Source organism: Durio zibethinus, chromosome 17 (genome assembly GCF_047325235.1).
Source record: "Durio zibethinus cultivar Kanyao isolate XHJ-2024 chromosome 17, ASM4732523v1, whole genome shotgun sequence".
NCBI classification, from domain to species: Eukaryota; Viridiplantae; Streptophyta; class Magnoliopsida; order Malvales; family Malvaceae; genus Durio; species Durio zibethinus.
In genome coordinates, this window is record NC_143178.1 from 5,164,016 (window position 1) to 5,184,933 (window position 20,918).

The window sequence follows — 20,918 nt, forward strand, 5'->3', positions numbered from 1 at the left end:
GAAACAATAGTTGCTTGACTCCCTTAGCTTACATTATCAACCTCATGCAAGAACTTAAGAAAAATAATAAAATAATAATAATTTTTAATCATATTACTTCCAAATTTCAAAAGCCTAATTAGGCATGTAATAAGACTCATTTCAAGAATTTTAAAATAAGCAATGAGACTCAAAAATCTAAAATGCATGCTTAATAAACTCAAAATCTAAACAATTTGGTCATAAAAAATTTTTCATTAATTAAACTATTACAAATGTCAAAATTATTAGTAAAGAATGTCCATGAATCTTCTATCATTTCCTTTTTTGCATAATAGATGTATATACATATTTTGAAATTTTTTAGTAATGCACTTAATAAAGACTATAAAGACTTAAAATAAAGTGATAGCAAAGTTGTAAAAATATAAAGATTTAAATCAAGTCATATATAACCCATTTAGTTTTATGGATGATACCTTTTATCTAAAAAAAACATCTTAAAACTAAAATTCACATTACCTAAAATATAATTTTGAACTTGCATTGAGAGCACCTGTAAAGAAACACATATGTTTAAGAATTTAGATGAAAAATATTTTCAAACCTTAGTTACAATAATTTATTTTTAAGAAAAAAAATACATAAAATTTTGAATAAAAAGTAAGTAAAAGATACAAAAAATGTGAAATCTAACTTTAAAAAAATGCATCAAACTCAACTCGACCAACAAAACTTCTTTTCTTATGGCTATAATTAAAAACACATAATAATAACGACTTATTTTAAATTCTTCCGGTCAAATATATTGGGATAGAACCATTCAAAAAAATGGGGTTGGAGCAAAGGGGTGGAGGAAGAAGTATAAAGATTAATACAACAAAATCAAAAGATAAATGACTTTAGTCTAACAATTAAAAAAACAAATTTTTTTTTTAACATTTTATTGAAAGCTAGTTTTCATGGAATTTTAAAATGTTCAATATTATTACTTTAAATTCATAAATTCATTCAATATAAAATTACATTTCTTATTGGTTATCGTTATTTTATGTATTTTTAAGTGTACTTTCAAGGAAAATTATTACAATTAGTGAAATATAGTGAGAAACCAAAAAATTGAAAAACCTTGAAGAACAAATTAATATATTTTCAATCATCATGTAAATAACATATATATATATATATATTGAAATCATGGATTCATGAAGATCAATAGAAATACCTGAATCAAAGTTGTGAAGATTGTGAAATCTAAATTCAGATAAATATGAACTTAAAAACCCCAAAAAGATTAAAAAAAAAAAAGAAAAGAAATTTAAAATTTAAAACAAATAACTGAAAGTTAAAAGGGGAGGAAAAAGGGATAGATAGGAGTAGAGCAAAGAAGATGAAAAAGGGCTTGTCCTTGCTCGATGATGTTCTCTCAATTTTTGCCCTAAATTCAATTGTCTTTTCTTCTATTTCTAATGAAAAAGGGTTTCTTTACCGCTAAAACTCTTTTGAATAATGAAACATCCTAGTATACTCTTTATTGATTTAAAAAAATTAAAAATTTAAAGAAAAAAGAGAAAAATTAAAAAAAAAATAGAGGATATAAAGTATCAAAGATAATATAACAAATTCTAAATTATTAATATCTAAAAAATTCATATTTATTTCTAAAAAAATCCAATAAAATAAATAAAAAAAAAGAGTCTATGAATCAAAATTAATTTTTAAGTGCAATATAATAACTACGAGAGTAAAGATGAAAAATTATGAATAATAAAAAATTGAAGAATCACCTAGCCACGGACGAAAAGAAAGAAAAAAAACAAAGTAAAATATATTAACAGAAGTCGTAGAGTAGGAATTAACTTTTAAAATCATTTACATAATATTTCCAAGATTTAGATAAGATCAAGCTTATATTTTTTTTCTTTTGCGCACTTGTTTTTTATTTTTGAATAGACGTTTAACATCTTTTCAACATCCCATGACCTTTATCTCTAGTGTGTGAAAATACGAAAAGATCATTGACAAAGTAAAAATTTTCTTTATATCCTAAAAGGGACAGGTGTTGCATTAGTAAAGAGCTGTAAATAAAATTATGTAAGGAAAAGGGCAACTTCCTCATGCATTAATATGTATAATTAGGGCCTAAGTTTAATAAGGGCAAAGGTTCACAGTTATAGGGAGGTATCATGAATGACTGAATATTAAGGAAAGTTTAGACAACTTTTTTATATAAATAAATTAGGTCAAACTTTAGGTTATACTTTACATACATATTATTTGGGGCCAGAAACTATTTACCAACTTTACTTGGCTAGTTATTATTTGCTAATATGAAAATTAAATTGGTTTCAATTAAAGTGAGTTATTATTAATATTATATATATAAAATCAACCGATTGCATGAAAATATTATCTCTTAACAAGGTTTAAAAACCCAAGGAAGAAAAAAGTGACTGAAAATTATGAAATGGGCTAAAAAAGTGGAGTAGATCATTGCAAGTTTAGGAAGAATCACATGAACAAAAGCAGTTCAGTTTCTTGGGTTGATTTTTGGACGAGTTACAGTGGACTCAATCCTGCTCTACTATTTTGCCAATTGCAAATGCAGCTAGTTTCATTATTTCAGAAAGTAGGAAAATCTGAATTTCCCATGTTTGAATTATATCCCTAATCAGGTCATATAGTGCAAAATCTTTTAGCCGAGATGAGTTTATCAAGGCAATCTTTAAAGGAAGGGACAAATTTAGAATAAGGAACAAATTGGGTTACAAATTAATAATTAACAAATTTAGAATAAGAAACGGCAAAATTTTCCCAAAAAATAAAAATGCGTATTTAGTTTTTTCACCGTCGTAGCATATTCATACGACTTTAGAGACTAGGTATCCAACCTCAAAGCACATGACCCAAGTGCCCACATCAAAGGCCCACCTCACTCCGTCCGCCTCCATATCCATCTCTATCTTCTGGCCCCCTCCTCCACAATCTCCATCACACCTTCCTTCCAATTCTCCACCATCCGATTCCCCACAACTGCAACAACATCCACCGTCCGCTTCACTCTCCTCCGGAATCTCCTCCAACTCATCAAAACCCACCCTCCTATTCTTCCTTACTACCATCTCCACCCTCTCTCCCATCGCCACGTATCCCTCCGCCGCCACGCAAACATCCGCCACCGCTCGTTCATCGACAATCGTTCACCATCCCCTCTCTCCAGCGCGCACTTGCACTCCATTTAACCGGACCCCATCCCCGGCCCGAACCCGCTCCCTGCTCCCATATATCGCCTCTCCATTTCTCGTGTTCACTTTAACCATCCGATGTGGAGTCACGAACGCGGGGAAATCGGGCCGGACATTAGACCCGGAAACTTCAAGCGCCGTTTCGTTGATTCTTGGTGGGTAGAGTAAAGTGAGCGAATCGGATAATACCAATTAAACGAAATAAATTAATGTTGTCATATATTTCAGCAGGGTATATCTAAGAATACTAATTAATTAATTCTAATTCTATGCACTCTCACTAATCATGTGAATTTATTAAAAAAATAATAGTTAAGAGACATATTTAAATGTAAAATATAAAATAATTACACATAAAAATTTAAAAAAAAAAAAGTAGATGTGAGTTTTAAAAGTGAGTTCTCAATTTAATTTGATGAAAAAATAAATTAATATTATTATAATTTTATTAAATATATTTTATTTTATTTCATATTAAAATTAAAATTTTATCATTTTATTACTAAATCTAATGAGATTTAAACTGTATCTCATTTTCAGTATAGTGCATTTTCAATGTAATGCAATTAAGTTTATTATATTATTAGTTAAATTTAAATATTAATTTTAATAAAATTTATTTAATAAAATTTTTTTATAATCATAATTATAATAATAATAATAATTATTATTATTATTATTTTAATATCATTAAAATCATTCTCATCTAAACTCTTAGCCGATTTGATTTGATTTTGCGTTCGGGGCCAAGAAGGGCCATTCACATCTGATAGTTTTGGCTGCTTATTGCAACTTGATTGATGTGTGAAACTGAAGGCAAATATTCATGCGGATTGTTGACTTGACTATGACGATTCTTAATGGTGTTTAGGTTTCTCAGTTTGGGATGAGCTTATAAAGGATAAGTGCCAAAAGGGCTTAGACTTTATGCTTAGGAAATATACGTATTTGCATGTATTGCTTTCATTTTATTTCAATTAGATCATATCAATGTTTTAATATTTTCCATACGATAAAAATTATATTAAAAAAAGTCAATATTAAAGATAATTGTATGTATTAGAATTGTCTATTTGCAATATTCAAATTGTAAATGATTAGGTACTAGATAATCATGATCATCATGTAATTGACCCAGTTTCCTAAATTCACTTTTCTTTTTCAAGAGTGGTATATATCATAACATTATAAGAAGAAAACTTCAAAATCATTACAAAATTGTCTTGTTTTCTTGCAGAGAATTTGATGCCATTATATTAAATAATTAATGGTGAATTTAGTGATGCCATGGTATAAAATTTTCAAACCATGTTTGTGGCAAAAGAAAATTAGTGGCTTGATATGACAACTTGGGAGGAAATGTTGGGCTCTGATTGTAACACTTGTACAACCATTTGCAATCAAAGAATCATAGTAGTAACAAATTTGTGGGGCAGATAAACAAAACAGCTGCCTTCCAAACGTGTTTCATAATTTCACAGCCGCATAAGCAATCATAATTGCCAATACGAGTTTCTTTTTCTTTCATAAGATAAATAAATTTTGTGATAATTTTATCAATAATTGTTAAATTTAATCTACACATTACTGTTATTATTATATGAACAATATTGAATGAAGTGTCCTTTTAGCATAGAATCGAGAAGCAACTCACATCACACTACCAGATAGGTTTCCAAATTAATTGGACATGCATTTGCTGCAACTATGTTGTAAAATTTGCAAGATTTTATTTTCATTTTTGGAAACAGAATTTAGCACCTTGGACCAAGTTGTCGAGATGCTAACAGGAAAGCATGGAAAAGATTTTTTTAAGGTAGTGGAGTAGGATTCGTTTACTTGTTCACGGCTTTTTGAATAGAAATGTTGTCGCATATCTTCCCGTTAGAAAATAAAAAGAAATTGTTAAAGCACAAATTTAAAAGAATTTATATTTAATAAATTTGATGTATATATATTACATATTGTCAGTGAAATATATAATATCTCATAAAAATTAATTTTAAATATATTTTAAGATTAAGTGTGTTTGTCTTTTAGAATTTCAAAATCTTAAAATTATTTTTTTTATGAAATGTTATTGTATTTGTAATTTATTAGTAGTATATAAATTTAAATACAGGGCATCAAATAAAAATTTAATTTAAAAGGAATATTTTTTTTAGGACAAACAACTTTTAATTTTTTATGCTCCCTATCTGCAATGCTATATTCATTTTCAGCTCTAACTTTTCTATTTTTCTATCACGATCAATGGTCGAGAAAACAGATCCTCAATGCACATGAAATTATCGCTAACATTGCATGACCAACTTAAAGCATATATATGGTGGGACATATAGGCTTTGAACATTTTCTTCATATATATTTCATACGTGTATATCATCCCTGAATAAATTTTTAACACGAAACCGTTTTGCGGATGCATGAATTTTTTTTTTTTTTGGAGATTTTATAACATTTTAGTTTTATTTATTTTGTGCAGGACGACTGATATCATTAGCTAAAATCCATTAAAGATGAGGAGCCTGAAATTTGGATATGTATCGGGAAATTTTTGCCTCATATTATAGTTTACTTTCGGCCAGAATCTTTCAAGAACGGATGGGATTTCAACTTTTTAAGGCATTCAAAAATCAATGGTGGGAGTTCATATCTCGTATTTTTACAGCAGTGCAGGTTCTGAACCACAGTTTGGACGGTGGGTGGTGCGTGTGGTGAGCTTAAGACCATTACTTTTCAAAGAACCTACTTCCATCACAACATATACTTCCCTAATTCGTTGTCTTTTTCTCTGTCTCTCTCTTTATTGCTTGGAAGTGGGAAAGAAAAGAAGAATAAGAAAGTCCAAAAAAGTGTAGTTCAAAACTCCCAAAGATAATAATATAATAAAGAATCAGTTGAATGAAAGGAACAGAAGAAATAAATGATAGTAACACTGAATCATTTGTCTTTCATGAATGATAACTGACTAAAACACTTCTCGGTTCTTAAATTCTAACCTGAGTCCTACAACAATATATAGAAGGTAGAAATTGTATGTCCTTGATTTACTGGAATTTGTTAGGTATAAAGTTTAAATTTATATTTTTTTTATTTTCAAACTTTTTTTATATATAAAAAAAAGAAAATATTGTCAATGTGTACTTTTATCCGTAGGTTGTTGATTGTGATTATTTACCCAACTCACTGTCATAAATGATTGTGAGAGGACATGTAAGAAAAAAAAAGAACTGATAAGCAGGAAAACTGTTGAAGACATAAATGCTAATGTTATAATGTTGCAGAAGTAGTTAATATAACAGGGAAGCGAAGCAGAGTCAACAACATTAAGATAAGGAGCATTGTAAAGCACAAGAAATGTCAGTATTTTACATGCCCCAAGAAAAAATGCCATCCCAAATTCTATCCTATGGCTTGTTACAGTAACACAAATCAATGGGGGTTGAATGTTGATATTACAAGTAAGAAAGATAACTAACTCCACTGACTTTTATGACCTCAATATGAACATAATTTCTATCATTGTCTGTACCATTGGCTGGCTGACCCAGGTAGCCACGACTCAACAATTGCCCCTCGATCATGTTTAAACAACACTCGGGAGAAAAGAATCTCCCCCATTAACAAATACTATCATGACCAACTCAATGGCCTAGAAAAAAAGAGAGGCGAGGTCAATGATAAGGTCATCGAATCAGGCCAATGCTCTTAAAGTAAGCGGTCAAAAGTTACGACTTACGAGCTTTATAAATATTATAATATAGTGCCTATACTTTCATAGAACATACCAAGCATTTTATTACACTTTCTTTTCCTCCTATTGTTTGAGAAATCATTTCTGTTTTTGTCACTTTGGCAAGTGAATGAAATTAAGTAGATCTGAACAAGATATTTACACTGTTAGGTGGGATTTTTAGGTGGTGCAAAGATTTATATGTGAATGCTAGGTATAGGCTGGGGAAAAGATTGAGGGAAACAACCTTTTATTATCTCATAATTTGAGGATCGTTTCTTAGCTGCTTGCTATTATCTGAAGGAGGCAACAATGGGCACGGAAGAAATGAATGATAAGAAAGAGAACCAGAGAGAGAACTTGGAAGAACTACATGAAGAAACTGAGGGTTCAAGGACAATACAACCATGGACAAAGCAAATTACGCTCAGGGGAGTCATTGTTAGCATTCTGATTGGGAGCATTTACAGTGTGATAGCCATGAAGCTAAACCTCACAACTGGTTTGGTTCCCAACCTTAATGTCTCTGCTGCTCTTCTTGCCTTTGTTTTTATCCGGACATGGACAAAAGTAGTTCAAAAGGCTGGATTTACATCCAAACCTTTTACAAGACAAGAGAACACCATGATACAAACATGTGCAGTCGCGTGTTACAGCATAGCTGTTGGAGGTTAGAGGTTTCAAGCATAAGCATCATTTGGCGTTTATTTGTTTAATTAATTTCCAACTTCGTTTCAGTTCTCTCATAACATTACTTTTTTTAATGATCTGGACTGCAGGTGGATTTGCTTCCTATCTTTTGGGATTAAACAGGAAGACTTACGAATTGTCTGGAGTAGACACTGAAGGGAATTCGGCATACGCTGTAAAAGAACCAGGATTTGGTTGGATGACTGGCTTCCTTTTTGTTGTTTGCTTTGTTGGTCTTTTTGTCTTAATTCCTCTCAGAAAGGTAAGCTTTTCTTAGTAAAATGACCAACAGCTTTAACTTATGAAAACTTGAAGATCACTTGTACTAAATTATGTCATGAAGGGTGAAAGATAATTATTATTATTATTTTAGGTGTGTCTGCTGTTTATTTTAATGTTTCCCCTGCCAAAGGAAAACATTTTTTTCTGTATGGAGCTTGCAAAAGTGGGGTTTTGGACGTTGTAGGATAGAAGTTCACTGCTTGGAAAAAGAGGAAAAGAATCACTATAGTAAAGACAGGAGCATGTCAGAACATCCTTTTGATTTAAAAAAAATTTTTTTTTTGGAGAAAGTTCAAAAAGTTTTCATGGAATTCTTCTTCTGCACAGGTCATGATAGTGGACCTCAAGTTGACTTACCCAAGTGGCTTGGCAACTGCAGTTCTCATCAATGGTTTCCATAGCCAAGGGGATAAGTCGGCCAAGTAAGCATCCAGAGTTAAAGTTTCTTTGTTGTTTGCTATATACCTATTCAGAAAGCATGTAAGAATCAACCAGAAGTCGAAGTTATGACATGATAATGAATATGATCATCAGTATTGCAGGAAACAGGTGCACGGATTCCTGAAGTATTTTTCAGCCAGTTTCCTGTGGGGGTTTTTCCAATGGTTTTTCTCTGGGAAAGATGGATGTGGTTTCAAAGAGTTTCCTACCTTCGGACTCCTAGCCTGGAAGCAAACGTACGTTATTGTCTTATCGTTCCTTCCTTATTTTGATTGTTGTTTATATGACTCATCATTTCTTGGTTTCTTGTTGAATATGTGGTTTTTTGCAGATTCTTCTTCGATTTTAGCCTAACCTACGTCGGAGCAGGAATGATCTGTTCCCACCTGGTTAACTTATCTTTGCTTTTTGGAGCCGTGCTCTCATATGGACTAATGTGGCCACTTATTAATCGGCTTAAAGGAGATTGGTTTTCTGAGGATTTACAGGAAAGCAGCATGAAGAGTTTATACGGCTACAAGGTCTCTCATTTTCTTTCTGTCTTCCGAAACCAGAGTAGTCCTGGAACCAGTTCTTTCATAATTTGGAAATTCGATAAGAATGTTTACAGAACAATGTTTATAACCTATAATTTCCCGGTTGTCAGGTTTTTGTATCTGTTGCTATCATTCTTGGTGATGGCCTCTACAATTTCCTCAAGATATTGTGTTTCACGCTTATTAATATCCATGGCAGATTGAAGAACAAAAACCGAAATACAGGTAACCGAGCAGCATTCTCAACTTTCAGTCTTCAGGGCGGAAAAGTTTGAGTTCATTAATGCTCTATATCATCTAATGAACTTTTGACAGTGACTAACCAGAATATATTGTCCTTCCTTGTAGTTGACGAGGATGACCAGAAGAACAGAGCTGAGGATTTAAAACAAAACGAAGTTTTCCTCAGAGAAACCATCCCAATGTGGATAGGCATTGTTGGATATGTAATATTATCGATCATGTCAATTGTTGTGATCCCCATCATGTTTCCTCAGCTCAAATGGTACTATGTGGTTGTAGCTTACATTCTTGCTCCATCTCTGGCATTCTGCAATGCATATGGGGCTGGTCTCACGGACATGAACATGGCCTATAACTATGGGAAAGTCGCACTATTTGTGTTAGCCGCATTGACGGGAAAGGAAAACGGTGTGGTCGCAGGGCTTGCCGGATGTGGTCTCGTCAAATCTGTTGTTTCTCTTGCTTGCATTCTAATGCAAGATTTCAAGACAGCGCATTACACTCTCACCTCTCCCAGAGCAATGTTCTTGAGCCAGGCAATTGGGACGGCTATTGGCTGCGTTACAGCGCCTCTTAGCTTCTTTCTATTCTACAAGGCATTTGATGTTGGAAATCCGTATGGAGAATTCAAGGCTCCTTATGCCTTAATATACAGAAACATGGCAATTCTCGGTGTACAAGGCTTCTCGGCACTGCCTCAGCATTGTTTGCAACTCTGTTATGGCTTCTTTGCTTTTGCAGCGGCAGTGAATTTGGTGAGAGATTTCTCACCGCGTAAGATAGGGAAATGGATGCCACTTCCAATGGCCATGGCAGTGCCATTTCTAGTTGGGGCCTATTTTGCAATTGACATGTGCTTGGGGACTTTGATTGTGTTTGTTTGGCAAAAGCTCAATACAAAGAAGGCTGACTTGATGGTTCCAGCCGTTGCTTCTGGACTAATATGCGGAGAAGGACTATGGATTCTCCCTGCTTCAATTCTGGCCTTCGCTAAAATTAATCCTCCCATTTGCATGAAATTCCTGCCTTCTTAGAGAAGGGAAATCGTGATAAGATGCTCAAGGAAGAAGATGATCGCAGCAATTGTGACAGTGGTAGATGACTAGATATAACACCACTTTTTTGAAAATAAAGACTGCAACAAATGTGAAGATAGAATAGTAACGAGCAGACATTCAAGACGTTGCCCTCAACTTTCCATTGCTTTGGCTCTGTTATTGAAGGAACAACCTCCAACTTTACATTTAGCATTTTCCAAGGAGATTATATTGAAGGAAAATAAATAAGATTTAAGCTGAGATGCCAAATGAATAATTCGACAGAATAACTAGCTTAACCTTACAGTATTCCAAAAATTGTGATAATATACAGGAGTCAAATTAGATCCAACCAAATTTGAAGACAGATGCAAACAAACTCAACAAAAAATGCAAGCTCAACATATCAGAAATAATTAGGCCGTAATGATACCTGCTAGAACATCAGTCTTACCTCGTGCATAAATTGTGTAAACTAAGCGAATAGCGTCAAGCCACCCATCTAGGGATTCCCACGAATCAGCAACCTGAATGGAGGAGCAGACAATACTCACTAAACCCGGATTGCCTTGTATATAATGATACATATATTGCCAAAATAGAATCCAAAGGACAAACATGGGCATTATTGTAATAATTCTCAGGTTTGCCATCAATATGAAAGACATCGTTCCTTTGTTAAGATTTATGAGGAATTTTTTGATGAAAATATAAATCATGATACTAACCAAGAAAACTGGACCGTGGGCAGTATCAATGCAGAGGCCTGCACCTGGTGGTAAAGTCAGATCAGCGCATGCTGATACAGAAACAATATCTGGAATATCTACTCTGATAGCCCTTTTGATGATATTTGCTACATCTGCGGTTCTGCCAGAGAGGCTTCGGAAAACTTGTTTCTGCTCGACTCTGATGACCTGCTCAATTGGAAAATCAAACAGGACATAGAGAAAAAGAAAATGAAAGTCTGAACAGAAGTGGTCTTTGATTAGTCTCGGATTAGAGTGACTGCCAAAGCAATACATACAGGGATACACTTACCTAGACCAGGAGCCTAAACTAGAGATAAACCCTATTCCTACCTCTCTCTCTCTCTCTCACACACACACACACGCCTTTTATTAGATAACATCCTGGAATCTAAAATGGAAGTGACTTACAACAAAAGTATATTTTCTCATAATCTAGGATTCATTCCAACTTCCCAAGGAACTTACAATAACATAAGTTAAGACATTAAATATCAAATTTTGTTTGAATAAATGAATCCCCATTCTCAGGCAAAAATGACAATGAAACTTGATATTTATTACCATGGACAACTGAAAAAATGGTTTTTTACCTGTTGAAGCGCTTCATGATTCAAAAAGAACTCTGCCCTTTTCCAATCACTATGGGGTGCAGTTGTGTTTCCTACTGGTGGTGCAGTCAAATATCCATATTTAAGATGGGGTAAAGGTAGCTGTCAAAATTTTATTTCTGTCAGAGTTATAATAGAAAATAATTTGCCCAGCTAATTCAATAGAGTACAAACAGAGGGGTGACTGTCACAATCATTTGCTCTGTAACCACTCAATAATTCTGTTCACCAGGTGAGTTGCCTGGTTTAAACATGAAATGAATAAATGAGAAAAACCATCTTCCCTAGCACACAAACATACTCAGAAAAGGATAGGGAGAAAGAATAGCAATGCAGTTACTTGCCATTGCATTTTTTAATAATATTATATTTCTCATTATTTGAACACAAGATCACTATTCCAAGGAGATGTCGCTAGGCTATATATTAACTAAAGATTTTCACAGTTGTGTCATTGCTTATAGTTTGAGGAAAAAGAAATGAACATTGCTGGGGGTTTGGATTGGTTGAATAGGTTCACATCCAAGCCTAAGGAATACTGTTTGAGAAAACATTGGATTAGTAATGTAGTTCTCTATAACCCAAACGGATATTTTTCATCAATACAACAGTTTCTGGTGCAGCTCAAAAGCTCAGTTATCATGCACTGATAAGTGACAGTTGAAAACACCACTGATGCACTAACATGAAAGAAATGTGGAATTCATGGGTTACACCTAAAAATATTCCTCCTGTCATATAAAAAATCCAAGAAATGCTAATAGACCAGGAAAGAGATCAGGAGATCATTCTCAAAGCTAATAGACTAAATATTGCTTACTGAAGATTCAATCAATTTATTAAAGAATAAACCTCAAAAATATTGTTGAAAGACTAAATACTGACCATTGAACGAACAAGCCTCAAGGCACTGCTGTAAACCTGTATGTTTTAAAACATCAAATAAGAACATATCCACAACTAAGATGGGAAGTCAAATTGCACAACTCTGAACCTTTAAATTAGGGAGAAAAGTGAAGAAGTATATCATTAGCTTTCTTGTAAATTTTATGTTTACAAAAAGTCAAATTTATGCTGCAAAATTTCATTAGCCAATGATTATGCCAACTATATAGCCTGAAAGTGAGAGGTCATCTAGTAAGTAAACCTCTCAAGTCCAAAAAACACAATGATTTCTTACCGAGTAATTTGGTTTCAATGCATGAGCAGCTGCAATATAGATAGCAGACTGGCTATAAAGCTCATTTGGAGAAACTTCTTTTGGATTTGCTGAGCCTCCTGTTCTTAAGTTATCCTCAGCTAGTCCATACTGTAATTAAAAATATAGATATTTCAAGCTTTAAATTTATACTTCACTTAGCTAGAATGAGTGTTCAGATAATGAAGTCATTATCTAATCTCATTAATATCACAAGAAATGAATCATAGTTGAGAACAGGATCATGCCATCAGTATAAGAACAAGTAATAACAAACAAACTTACCAAAACAGTTCCAAGGTTGTATATTGCTCGATGGAAATCAAATTGCAATTGTATTGCTGCACGAAACTGCATTAGAAGTAATTAATATTGCAAGAACAGAAAATGCAACTAGAAGTTATTCTTTTAGGACATATCAGATGTCAAATTACTTTGCTGATTGTTCCTATTGTCATCCAAGCACTCCGATTTCTGCAAATGATTTTTGTACCTTACTAATTGCGGTCCTCACAATTTTTTGCTTCTCTCGTGCTGGAACAATCACACTGAGTTCCTAAAGAGTACATGATAAGCCATGAAGGTGAACAAAGCATTCTAGGAAAAGATATGGAGATAAATGAAGATGATTATAATATCAACACCACTAAGACATAGTTTACCTGAAGAGCAAGTCCCCAATTGTTTAATGCCTGAAAGAGATTTAAGAATCGTTAAAATCACTAACAGGTATAATAAAAATGAAAAGATGGAGGCATTCTATTTAGCAGAATTATAAGATTAACCAAACAATTACTTCAAATATACCTGGGGGCTGTTCCAGTTGAGTTGGACAGCTTTTTCATAGTTTTTTGTTGCCTGAAAAACCATAAGATTAGGCTATATTAAACCAAAGGTCAAGGTTTTTATTCACTATGAAAAGGCACTTCTAAGAAAAGTCCAAGGATTTCTACACAGAATTATTGCAAAGACAATGTGTTTCTGTACTATATACCAAAATTTTACAATAAAAAACCGACTTCCATAGTTCTTTGGCTTTGTAAAAATGGATAATATAACAGCATGCAGTTGACATGAAGGAGAAAGAGGAAACAATCTTATCCACAAACAGCAAAGGTTTTCCACGACAAGAGAATGAGATTTTCCGACAAAGGGCTAGTGTTACTTATACAAAATTCTAGCATGACTGAAATAACAAAATTATATACTCAGAACCTGCTCCCATAGTTCTTCAGCCTCCTTTGTCCGACCACGCATTTTTGCTCGATCAGATATTGCTATTGCCCAGTTGTAGAAAGCCTGTCAAGGGATGACATTGCATCAAATTCATGTGAATGTATATCACGAAAAATATATATTATACAAAATCATTTCTATGTGTGAATATATATGCACTTATACTATAAACTCATTTCTGTTGTGCGGTCAGTTTCTTATCTGGCGTCTGCATTCTGAGCAGTCATCATGCCTTTTGTAATTGAAACAGAACTTAAGATCACAAGTTCGTAGTAATACAACAGGATCATCAAGGACATGGACAAGCATACGTACATCATGAAGTGTTGGGCAAAGATGTGTTGCCTCATCATACTTTTTACAAGCCTCCTCTAGCAAGGCATCTTTAGAAGGTGAAGTACAATCTGGACTAACATTATCTGCACTCTCCTGCAAGCCAAATAAGAACAGTGCAGACATGATATGAGCAATCTCATACATTTTAAAACGATTACAATATGCAGGCCTCCCTAGCCAAATAAGAATATGAGGACATGATATAAAATTCTAAATGATATTAACATAATAATCACAATAAATCATAATCTTAAACCTGAAGAACCAATGCCCAGTTGTAGAGAGCATCATAATCTTCTGGATTTCTCTCTAGAGCAGTAGCATACCTACAAAATTTGTCTGGAAATCACTACTGTGGAATAGCAGGATTCTGAAACATCAATATATTGAGCTCAATATGAAGTAAAGCACAAAAAAATGTATCAGTACCTCCTGGCAGCATATACAAGAATCCGTTGGCGAGACCTGCCCTCCTCATCAGCACCTGTGACACTATTGATCAACTCCATGGCTGCATTGTTTTGGTAGGATTCTTGTTGAGTGCTTTCTTGACTGGAACATATAAATCATAGAGTAGAAATTGATACCATTTACAAGTAGAAACCAGATGATATCAAACTTATTCTAAGGAGATGTAGAAAGCTTTACTGCATGAATGGCAGCATATGGAAAAGACGTAAATTTAATTCTATAAAGCGCAAAATCCCAAAGCTAAGGATTCCTTCATCCAAGTTAGACATAGAGTAAGACTACAATAAATGCCAAACATGAAATTCACAACTAATTGAAGGATTCAAATATTAAGAAACAGATCTGATTGCATCTAAAGCTCAAAGATAACGAATTTTCTAACAAATTCGCAGTTCAGGACTAATGGAAGCATGTAACCAATAAAAATGAACTCGAAGTCTAATAGGAAGAGTACGTCTTAATTGCATATAGTAGCTAGCCAATAGATATTCAAGAACCAAAATCCTCCAATTTCTCAATTCAGGATAAAAAATAAAGATCGTAATTTTATGATCAGTTGAAACTTGAATAATTTTCCATATGTAACTAAGGAGACGAATCGACAGAGAATTGCTAAGATCCAGAGATTTCTACAATGAAATCTTGATAAATCCAACTATAAAATTAAAGAGCGCAATTTTTTTATCAATAGAAAATCCAAAAGAAAAACAAAAAATAAGTACCTGTTATGAGAGCCTGCACCATCTTCGTCGCTCTTCAATTCACTTAGTAATTCTCTCATCGTGAAGGTCCGGTTCCCCTCATCTTTTCGCAGTTCCAGACGAGCAATTTGGTCATTGGATACCGGTTTGGCCGTCTCATTCGATTGGATCGAACTTTCTTTGTCCTCCTCCGGTTTCGGATCCGCATCGGTTACAACCGGTTCCGGTTGCGTTTCCGGTTCGGATTGTTGTTCGGGTTGAGATTCCACTTTCGATTCCGATTCCCGTTCTGCTTGTGGTTCTGGTTGGAATCCATTTTGAAGTTCGGATTCCTGAGTCGTTTCGGACATTGTGTTGAACGATGGATTTCCTTGCAACGTCAAAACAGAATCGAAGATCTATACAGAATGATCTATGGAGAGTGAAGAGAGACAAGAAAATATACAGTGCGGTGAAGCGAAGGTGGAAAAAAGGGATAAAAAAAAGTCCCGACCTAAAATGAAGTTACTTCAGGCTGAGACGGAAAAGGGGCCTGGAAAATATGGTAAACTGAAGACGAAGGATAACCAACAAGACGGAAAAATACACCTCGGACCAATATATATACTACTGGTAAATTTCTCGTTAAAAATATTAAAAAAGAAAAAAAATTTTAATACATTGTAGTAATAATCTTTTAATCTAACAAGCAACTGATACATATGCCACTTTTTGTAATTAATTTTTTTTATTTTTAATATATTTAAATGTATAAGTTATCTTACTAATATTTTTATACAACAATAACAACACATTAAACTTTATATCCTATACTCTGAAGTCGATTGTATAAAAATTAAATAAGATAATTAAGTTAGATTGTATTTTAAATCTTTTTACACGAATTATTTTTATCAATAACTACATTTTTATCTGATTTATTAACCATCATATCATTTTTTATTAATTACATTTATATCTTTCATGCTCTAACTCTAGATGTTTTGATTTCTTTTAAATCTAAAGACTTAATTTTTTTAACTAGTACATAACTAGGCTTACGTTTTACATATCTAAATCATCGCAAACGATCCTCTCTCATCTTCTATTCAATTCAAATTACTTTTAAATTTTTTCGAATCTCTTTATTTCTAATTTTGTCTTTTGCACAGATCTAGGGTGGGGCAGTGTCTTGAAATTTAAGTATTTTTATTAGTAAAAGATCCCACATATAAATAATTTTTTTATTTTGTCTCTACTAAAATTTCAAAATAAGTATGATTATTAGAAATAATCTCAATTTTTAATTTTTTGTTTTTTACCCCCACTAAATGTAAAAAAAAATAATAATAAGTATGAATCTTTTATAATATTGAAAGATATATGAATGTATTAATAAAATAAAAAAGGTAATTGAATAAGTTAATGATTCAAAATATAAATATAAAATTTATCTCTTTACTATACTTATTTATTGATCTTATTAGAATGACCTTTTAATAGGTTACAAAACATGTTATATCATGTTGTATTTAATTCAACTTAATCGATAAATTTATTAATCGTGTGGTATTATATCCATTTAATAAATATATTTATGTATATATTTAAATCTTTAATTTGTTTATTCAATTGTCATATTTATGTTTACCTATATAAATGTTAATATTATTTCCTAACGTGATAAAATTAAGACAAGCAAATGTGATTTTTTTTAGATCTAATTTTTATATAAAAATAATTTTTTTAATATTATATAATTTTTTAAAAATATTTTTATTATTTTATATTTTTTAAAATATTTTACACTATATTTTAAAGAGAGTCATTTTAAGTTACAATAGTTTGTAAATAAATATTACCTAATAATTTGCCTTCACTAACCATAAATTCTAAATCCGTACTTGATCTCTTATAGTCTTACCATATATCCATTTAAGCATCCTCATCTTCATCATATTCATTTCTTTCTCATGTACACATAGTTTTATATAGTAATGCAACTCTTAAAATTATTTTATACAACTTCGCTTTTAACGTTAAAGACATGTTACATTCACACAATAAAACCTAACGTATTTCGCCTATAATCGTTAATTTCGTTTCAATATCGATTGGTACGCTTTAGTTATACCAAAATACGATACATTTAAGGATGATTTTTCGTATCGAATTTGATATCAAGTAGTACCAATTATTTTCGTTAATTTTAACCTGTTTCGATGAATTTTGGTGGAATAGTATATTTTGGCCAGTACATAAATATAAAATATATTTTGTAATTTTTAACTTATCTTTTATTATTTAATTATTTTTAATCTAATAAAAATAAAATTAATTGACAAAATAACCTTTAAAAGTTGAGTTTATTTATTTTTTAATTTTTTTATATTTTATTTTTCAAACCAAAATTTATAATTTTATTTTTTAAACCTAAGTTTATAAGTATTTCATTTTTTTTCAAAAAAGAAATTATACTCATTTTTGTAAAGTTTAACAATTATAAAGCCATGGTTAATTTTTTTTTTTATCTTTTTATTTTTATCTTGATATTTTTATTAAAAAATACTTATTTAAACATCATATAATCAGATTAAGCATTTAAAAATATCATGAAAAATTGGTGATATTATTTCTTATGCTTTTAAACTTATTTATTTGATTTTTGAATATATTGCATATTTATTATGTAAATTATTAATAATATTATAATATACAAATTCATGCATGTTTATAAATATATTTGTATTAAATCGAAAAATATGAAATAATATGCCAAAATAATTGTTATCGATATATACCATATTTTTTTAAAAAATCAAAATATTATTCGATACAATATTAACAACTTTGATTTCGCCACCTTGCCCATTCTACTTGAATCCTATATTTGACATATGCTTTTATTTTAGTATTACTCTGAATAATTGATTCCAAATGTCGAAACTGGCTATTATTTGGTACTCTCTCACCATCCAACTTAATTACACTAGTACCCTCTTATTTATGACTACTAAATTTGTGTTCCATATATTTAGTTTTAGATCTACTCAATTTAAAACCTCGAGACTCTAATATACTCTTCAAAAATTCTAATTTTGTATTAAGGGCATCACAAGTTTTAGCAACTAAGACTAAAATTTAGGCAAATAATGCATATCATGGCACTTTATCTTGGATATGTCTAGTGAACTCGTTCATAACTAATGCAAAAAGGAAAGGACATAGTTCTAAGCCTTGATGTAATCCTAAAGTAATAGGGAAGCTATCTATTGTGCCTTAATCATCTTTATATTCGTTACCATTTCTTCATTCATATATTTAACTATGTTGATATACTTTAACAAAACTCCTTTCTACATTATGGCTCACCAAAGCATCCCTCGAGGAATTCTATCATATGTATTCTCTAAGTCAATAATTTCATATGTAGATCTTTTTTTCTCACTTGAAAACCTTCTAATAAAAGCATCAAAAGTTGGTCACCTCTATTATGGAGCATCCTAGCATAAACTCTAATTGGTTTTCAAAAATAGTGACCTCACATTGCAACTTACATTCAATTATTCTCTTAAAAAGTTTTATAGTATGACTCATAAGTTTTATTCCTTGATATTTTGAACAATCTTATATAGCACCTTTATTTTTGTATAAAAGCATAAGAGTGATTTTCCTCCATTCTTTTGGCATTTTTTGGGTATGCCAACTTTTGTTGAAAAGATTCGTTAACCATTTTATCCCTATTTCACCCAAGTATTTTTAAATTTTAATTGGGATTCCATCTGGTCCTATAGCTTTCTGTAATCTTATTCTTCTCAAAGCCTCTTTAACCTCGTATCTTTTAATATTATGCTTAAACACATGATTTACATCTTGAGAAGGTATGTTCAACCTACCTATATCATGCTAAAATTGCTATTAAAAAGATTATTAAAATAATCTTTCTATCTCTTTTTAATCTCCTCATCCTTCTTTAAAACTCTTTCATCATTGCCTTTGATGCATCTAACACCATTAAGATCTATACTATTTTTATCTCTCATCTTAGTAATTTTGAATAGTTCTTTTTCTTCAACTCTTATCTCTAGTTTTCTGTATAACTCCCTAAGGATCCTACTCTTTAAATATTGAATAGCCTTTTTCGTTTGCTTTTTTACTATCTTATACTTTCAATAACTATCCTCATCTCTATTATTCCATAAATTTTTATAACACTCATGCTTAGTTTTAATTGGCTTTTTCACATCCTTGTCCCATCACCAAGATTCATTTCCTAATGGTGCCTTATCTTAAATTCCTAAGTGTCTTTTAACAATATTTTGAATTCTAGTTGTAATATTTTCCCACATTACTTCTACATTCTCATCAGGCTTCCAATCAACTTTTTTTCCTAGTTTATCCCTAGATGCTACAATTTTGTCCCCCTTCATGTTTCACCATTTAATATATGGTTCATGACTCTGATGTCTCTTTTTTAACTCTTTAAAGTGGAATAGATTGAGTGTTAACAATCTATGTTGTATGGCCACACTCTCACACGATATAACCTTACAATTCTTATAACTATTTTTATCCTTTTTTCTTGTAAAAAAAAATTAATTTTACTAGCATTTGATCCACTCATAAATGTCATCAAGTGTGATTTTCTTTTCCTAAAACACGTGTTTAATATCGTTAGGTCAAATACAATAATAAATTCTAAGATAATTTCTTCGATTTTGTTTCTTTCTCCAAAGTCATATCCCCTATATTCCCTCTTAAAGTCATTACCATTATTGCCTATGTGACCCTTTGTGTTTTTTCCAATAAACAATTTTTCTCCATATGGTATGGCTCGCACTGTCTCGTTTAAATCTTCCTAAAAATTTTTATTTATTCTCCTGATCTAAACCTATTTGCAGGGCGTTAGCATTAATGAATGTTAACAATTTCCTTTTTTAAAATAAGTTTAACAAGTAAAATTCTATCTCTTTTTTTTTTAACCTCAACCACAATATCCATCAAATTCTTATCAACAGTTATCCCCACTCCATTTCCACTTCTCTTCTTCCCTGTGTACCAAAACTTAAAGTCCTATGTTTCAATCTCTCTAGCCTTTTCCCTTACCTATGGACACCTGTTTTTTTTCCAGATGTGACTCATTAGGCCCAATAGTGATAGTTGAATATTGGTTTTAGGCTCCATTAATAATAATAATAATAATAATAATAATAATAATAATAATAATAATAATAATAATAATAATATTATTATTATTATTATTATTATTATTATTATTATTATTATTATTATTTATTGTTTTGATTATGTCTTTCACAAGAAATTAGCAAATTTGCTAGATTCCCGTGTGTGAATTGAAATCGAGCATTCGTTTTTTAATTAGATTAGTAAAATCATTGACCAAAGTAAAATCTCAGGATTTAGGCATGGATTAATGCTGTTAAATCA

General features: G+C 31.6%; 2 protein-coding genes and 1 pseudogene across 5 annotated transcripts; 1 reads left to right on the plus strand and 2 right to left on the minus strand.

Annotated features, from left to right (window-relative positions):
- Positions 1–2,688: 2,688 nt before the first annotated feature.
- Positions 2,689–3,416, minus strand: LOC149513979 (uncharacterized; annotated as a pseudogene).
- A 3,588-nt stretch (positions 3,417–7,004) lies between these two features.
- Positions 7,005–10,474, plus strand: LOC111279281 (metal-nicotianamine transporter YSL1-like). 3 transcript variants are annotated; one of them, XM_022866285.2, is made up of 7 exons: positions 7,005–7,630; positions 7,740–7,912; positions 8,260–8,354; positions 8,475–8,609; positions 8,705–8,894; positions 9,020–9,134; positions 9,258–10,474. In XM_022866285.2, exons 1-7 carry the CDS (start codon positions 7,273–7,275, stop codon positions 10,184–10,186), a joined length of 1,995 nt encoding a protein of 664 aa, XP_022722020.2. In that variant the 5' UTR covers positions 7,005–7,272; the 3' UTR covers positions 10,187–10,474. The 3 variants fall into 3 exon arrangements, with proteins under 3 accessions (XP_022722020.2, XP_089602359.1, XP_089602360.1); XM_089746233.1 differs by having other exon boundaries at positions 9,020–9,178; positions 9,290–10,186; XM_089746234.1 differs by having other exon boundaries at positions 9,225–10,186.
- On the minus strand, positions 10,448–16,062 carry LOC111279290 (protein HLB1-like). Of its 2 annotated transcripts, none has more exons than XR_016329102.1 (14): positions 15,513–16,062; positions 14,749–14,871; positions 14,576–14,645; positions 14,299–14,412; positions 13,963–14,046; positions 13,555–13,605; positions 13,410–13,439; positions 13,241–13,303; positions 13,033–13,098; positions 12,730–12,858; positions 12,435–12,470; positions 11,532–11,651; positions 10,918–11,156; positions 10,448–10,716 (listed from the first exon to the last, which is right to left on the minus strand). XR_016329102.1 is itself a non-coding variant. In XM_089746235.1 (14 exons), the coding sequence occupies exons 1-14, from the start codon at positions 15,839–15,841 to the stop codon at positions 10,606–10,608; spliced, it is 1,515 nt and encodes a 504-aa protein (XP_089602361.1). In that variant the 5' UTR covers positions 15,842–16,062; the 3' UTR covers positions 10,448–10,605. The 2 variants fall into 2 exon arrangements, 1 of the variants encoding a protein (XP_089602361.1); XM_089746235.1 differs by having other exon boundaries at positions 10,918–11,106.
- Between the last annotated feature and the right edge of the window lie 4,856 nt (positions 16,063–20,918).

Coding starts and splice junctions, on each gene's coding strand:
- LOC111279290 (XM_089746235.1), bottom strand. CDS start 15,841: ATGTCCGAAACGACTCAGGAATCCGAACTTCAAAATGGATTCCAACCA. Junction 14,413..14,575: donor ACTGGGCATTGGTTCTTCAG/GTTTAAGATTAT, acceptor TTTGGCTTGCAG/GAGAGTGCAGATAATGTTAG. Junction 12,471..12,729: donor CATTGAAACCAAATTACTCG/GTAAGAAATCAT, acceptor TAAAACATACAG/GTTTACAGCAGTGCCTTGAG.
- LOC111279281 (XM_089746234.1), top strand. CDS start 7,273: ATGGGCACGGAAGAAATGAATGATAAGAAAGAGAACCAGAGAGAGAAC. Junction 8,610..8,704: donor CTCCTAGCCTGGAAGCAAAC/GTACGTTATTGT, acceptor GGTTTTTTGCAG/ATTCTTCTTCGATTTTAGCC. Junction 9,135..9,224: donor GAACAAAAACCGAAATACAG/GTAACCGAGCAG, acceptor AACTTTTGACAG/TGACTAACCAGAATATATTG.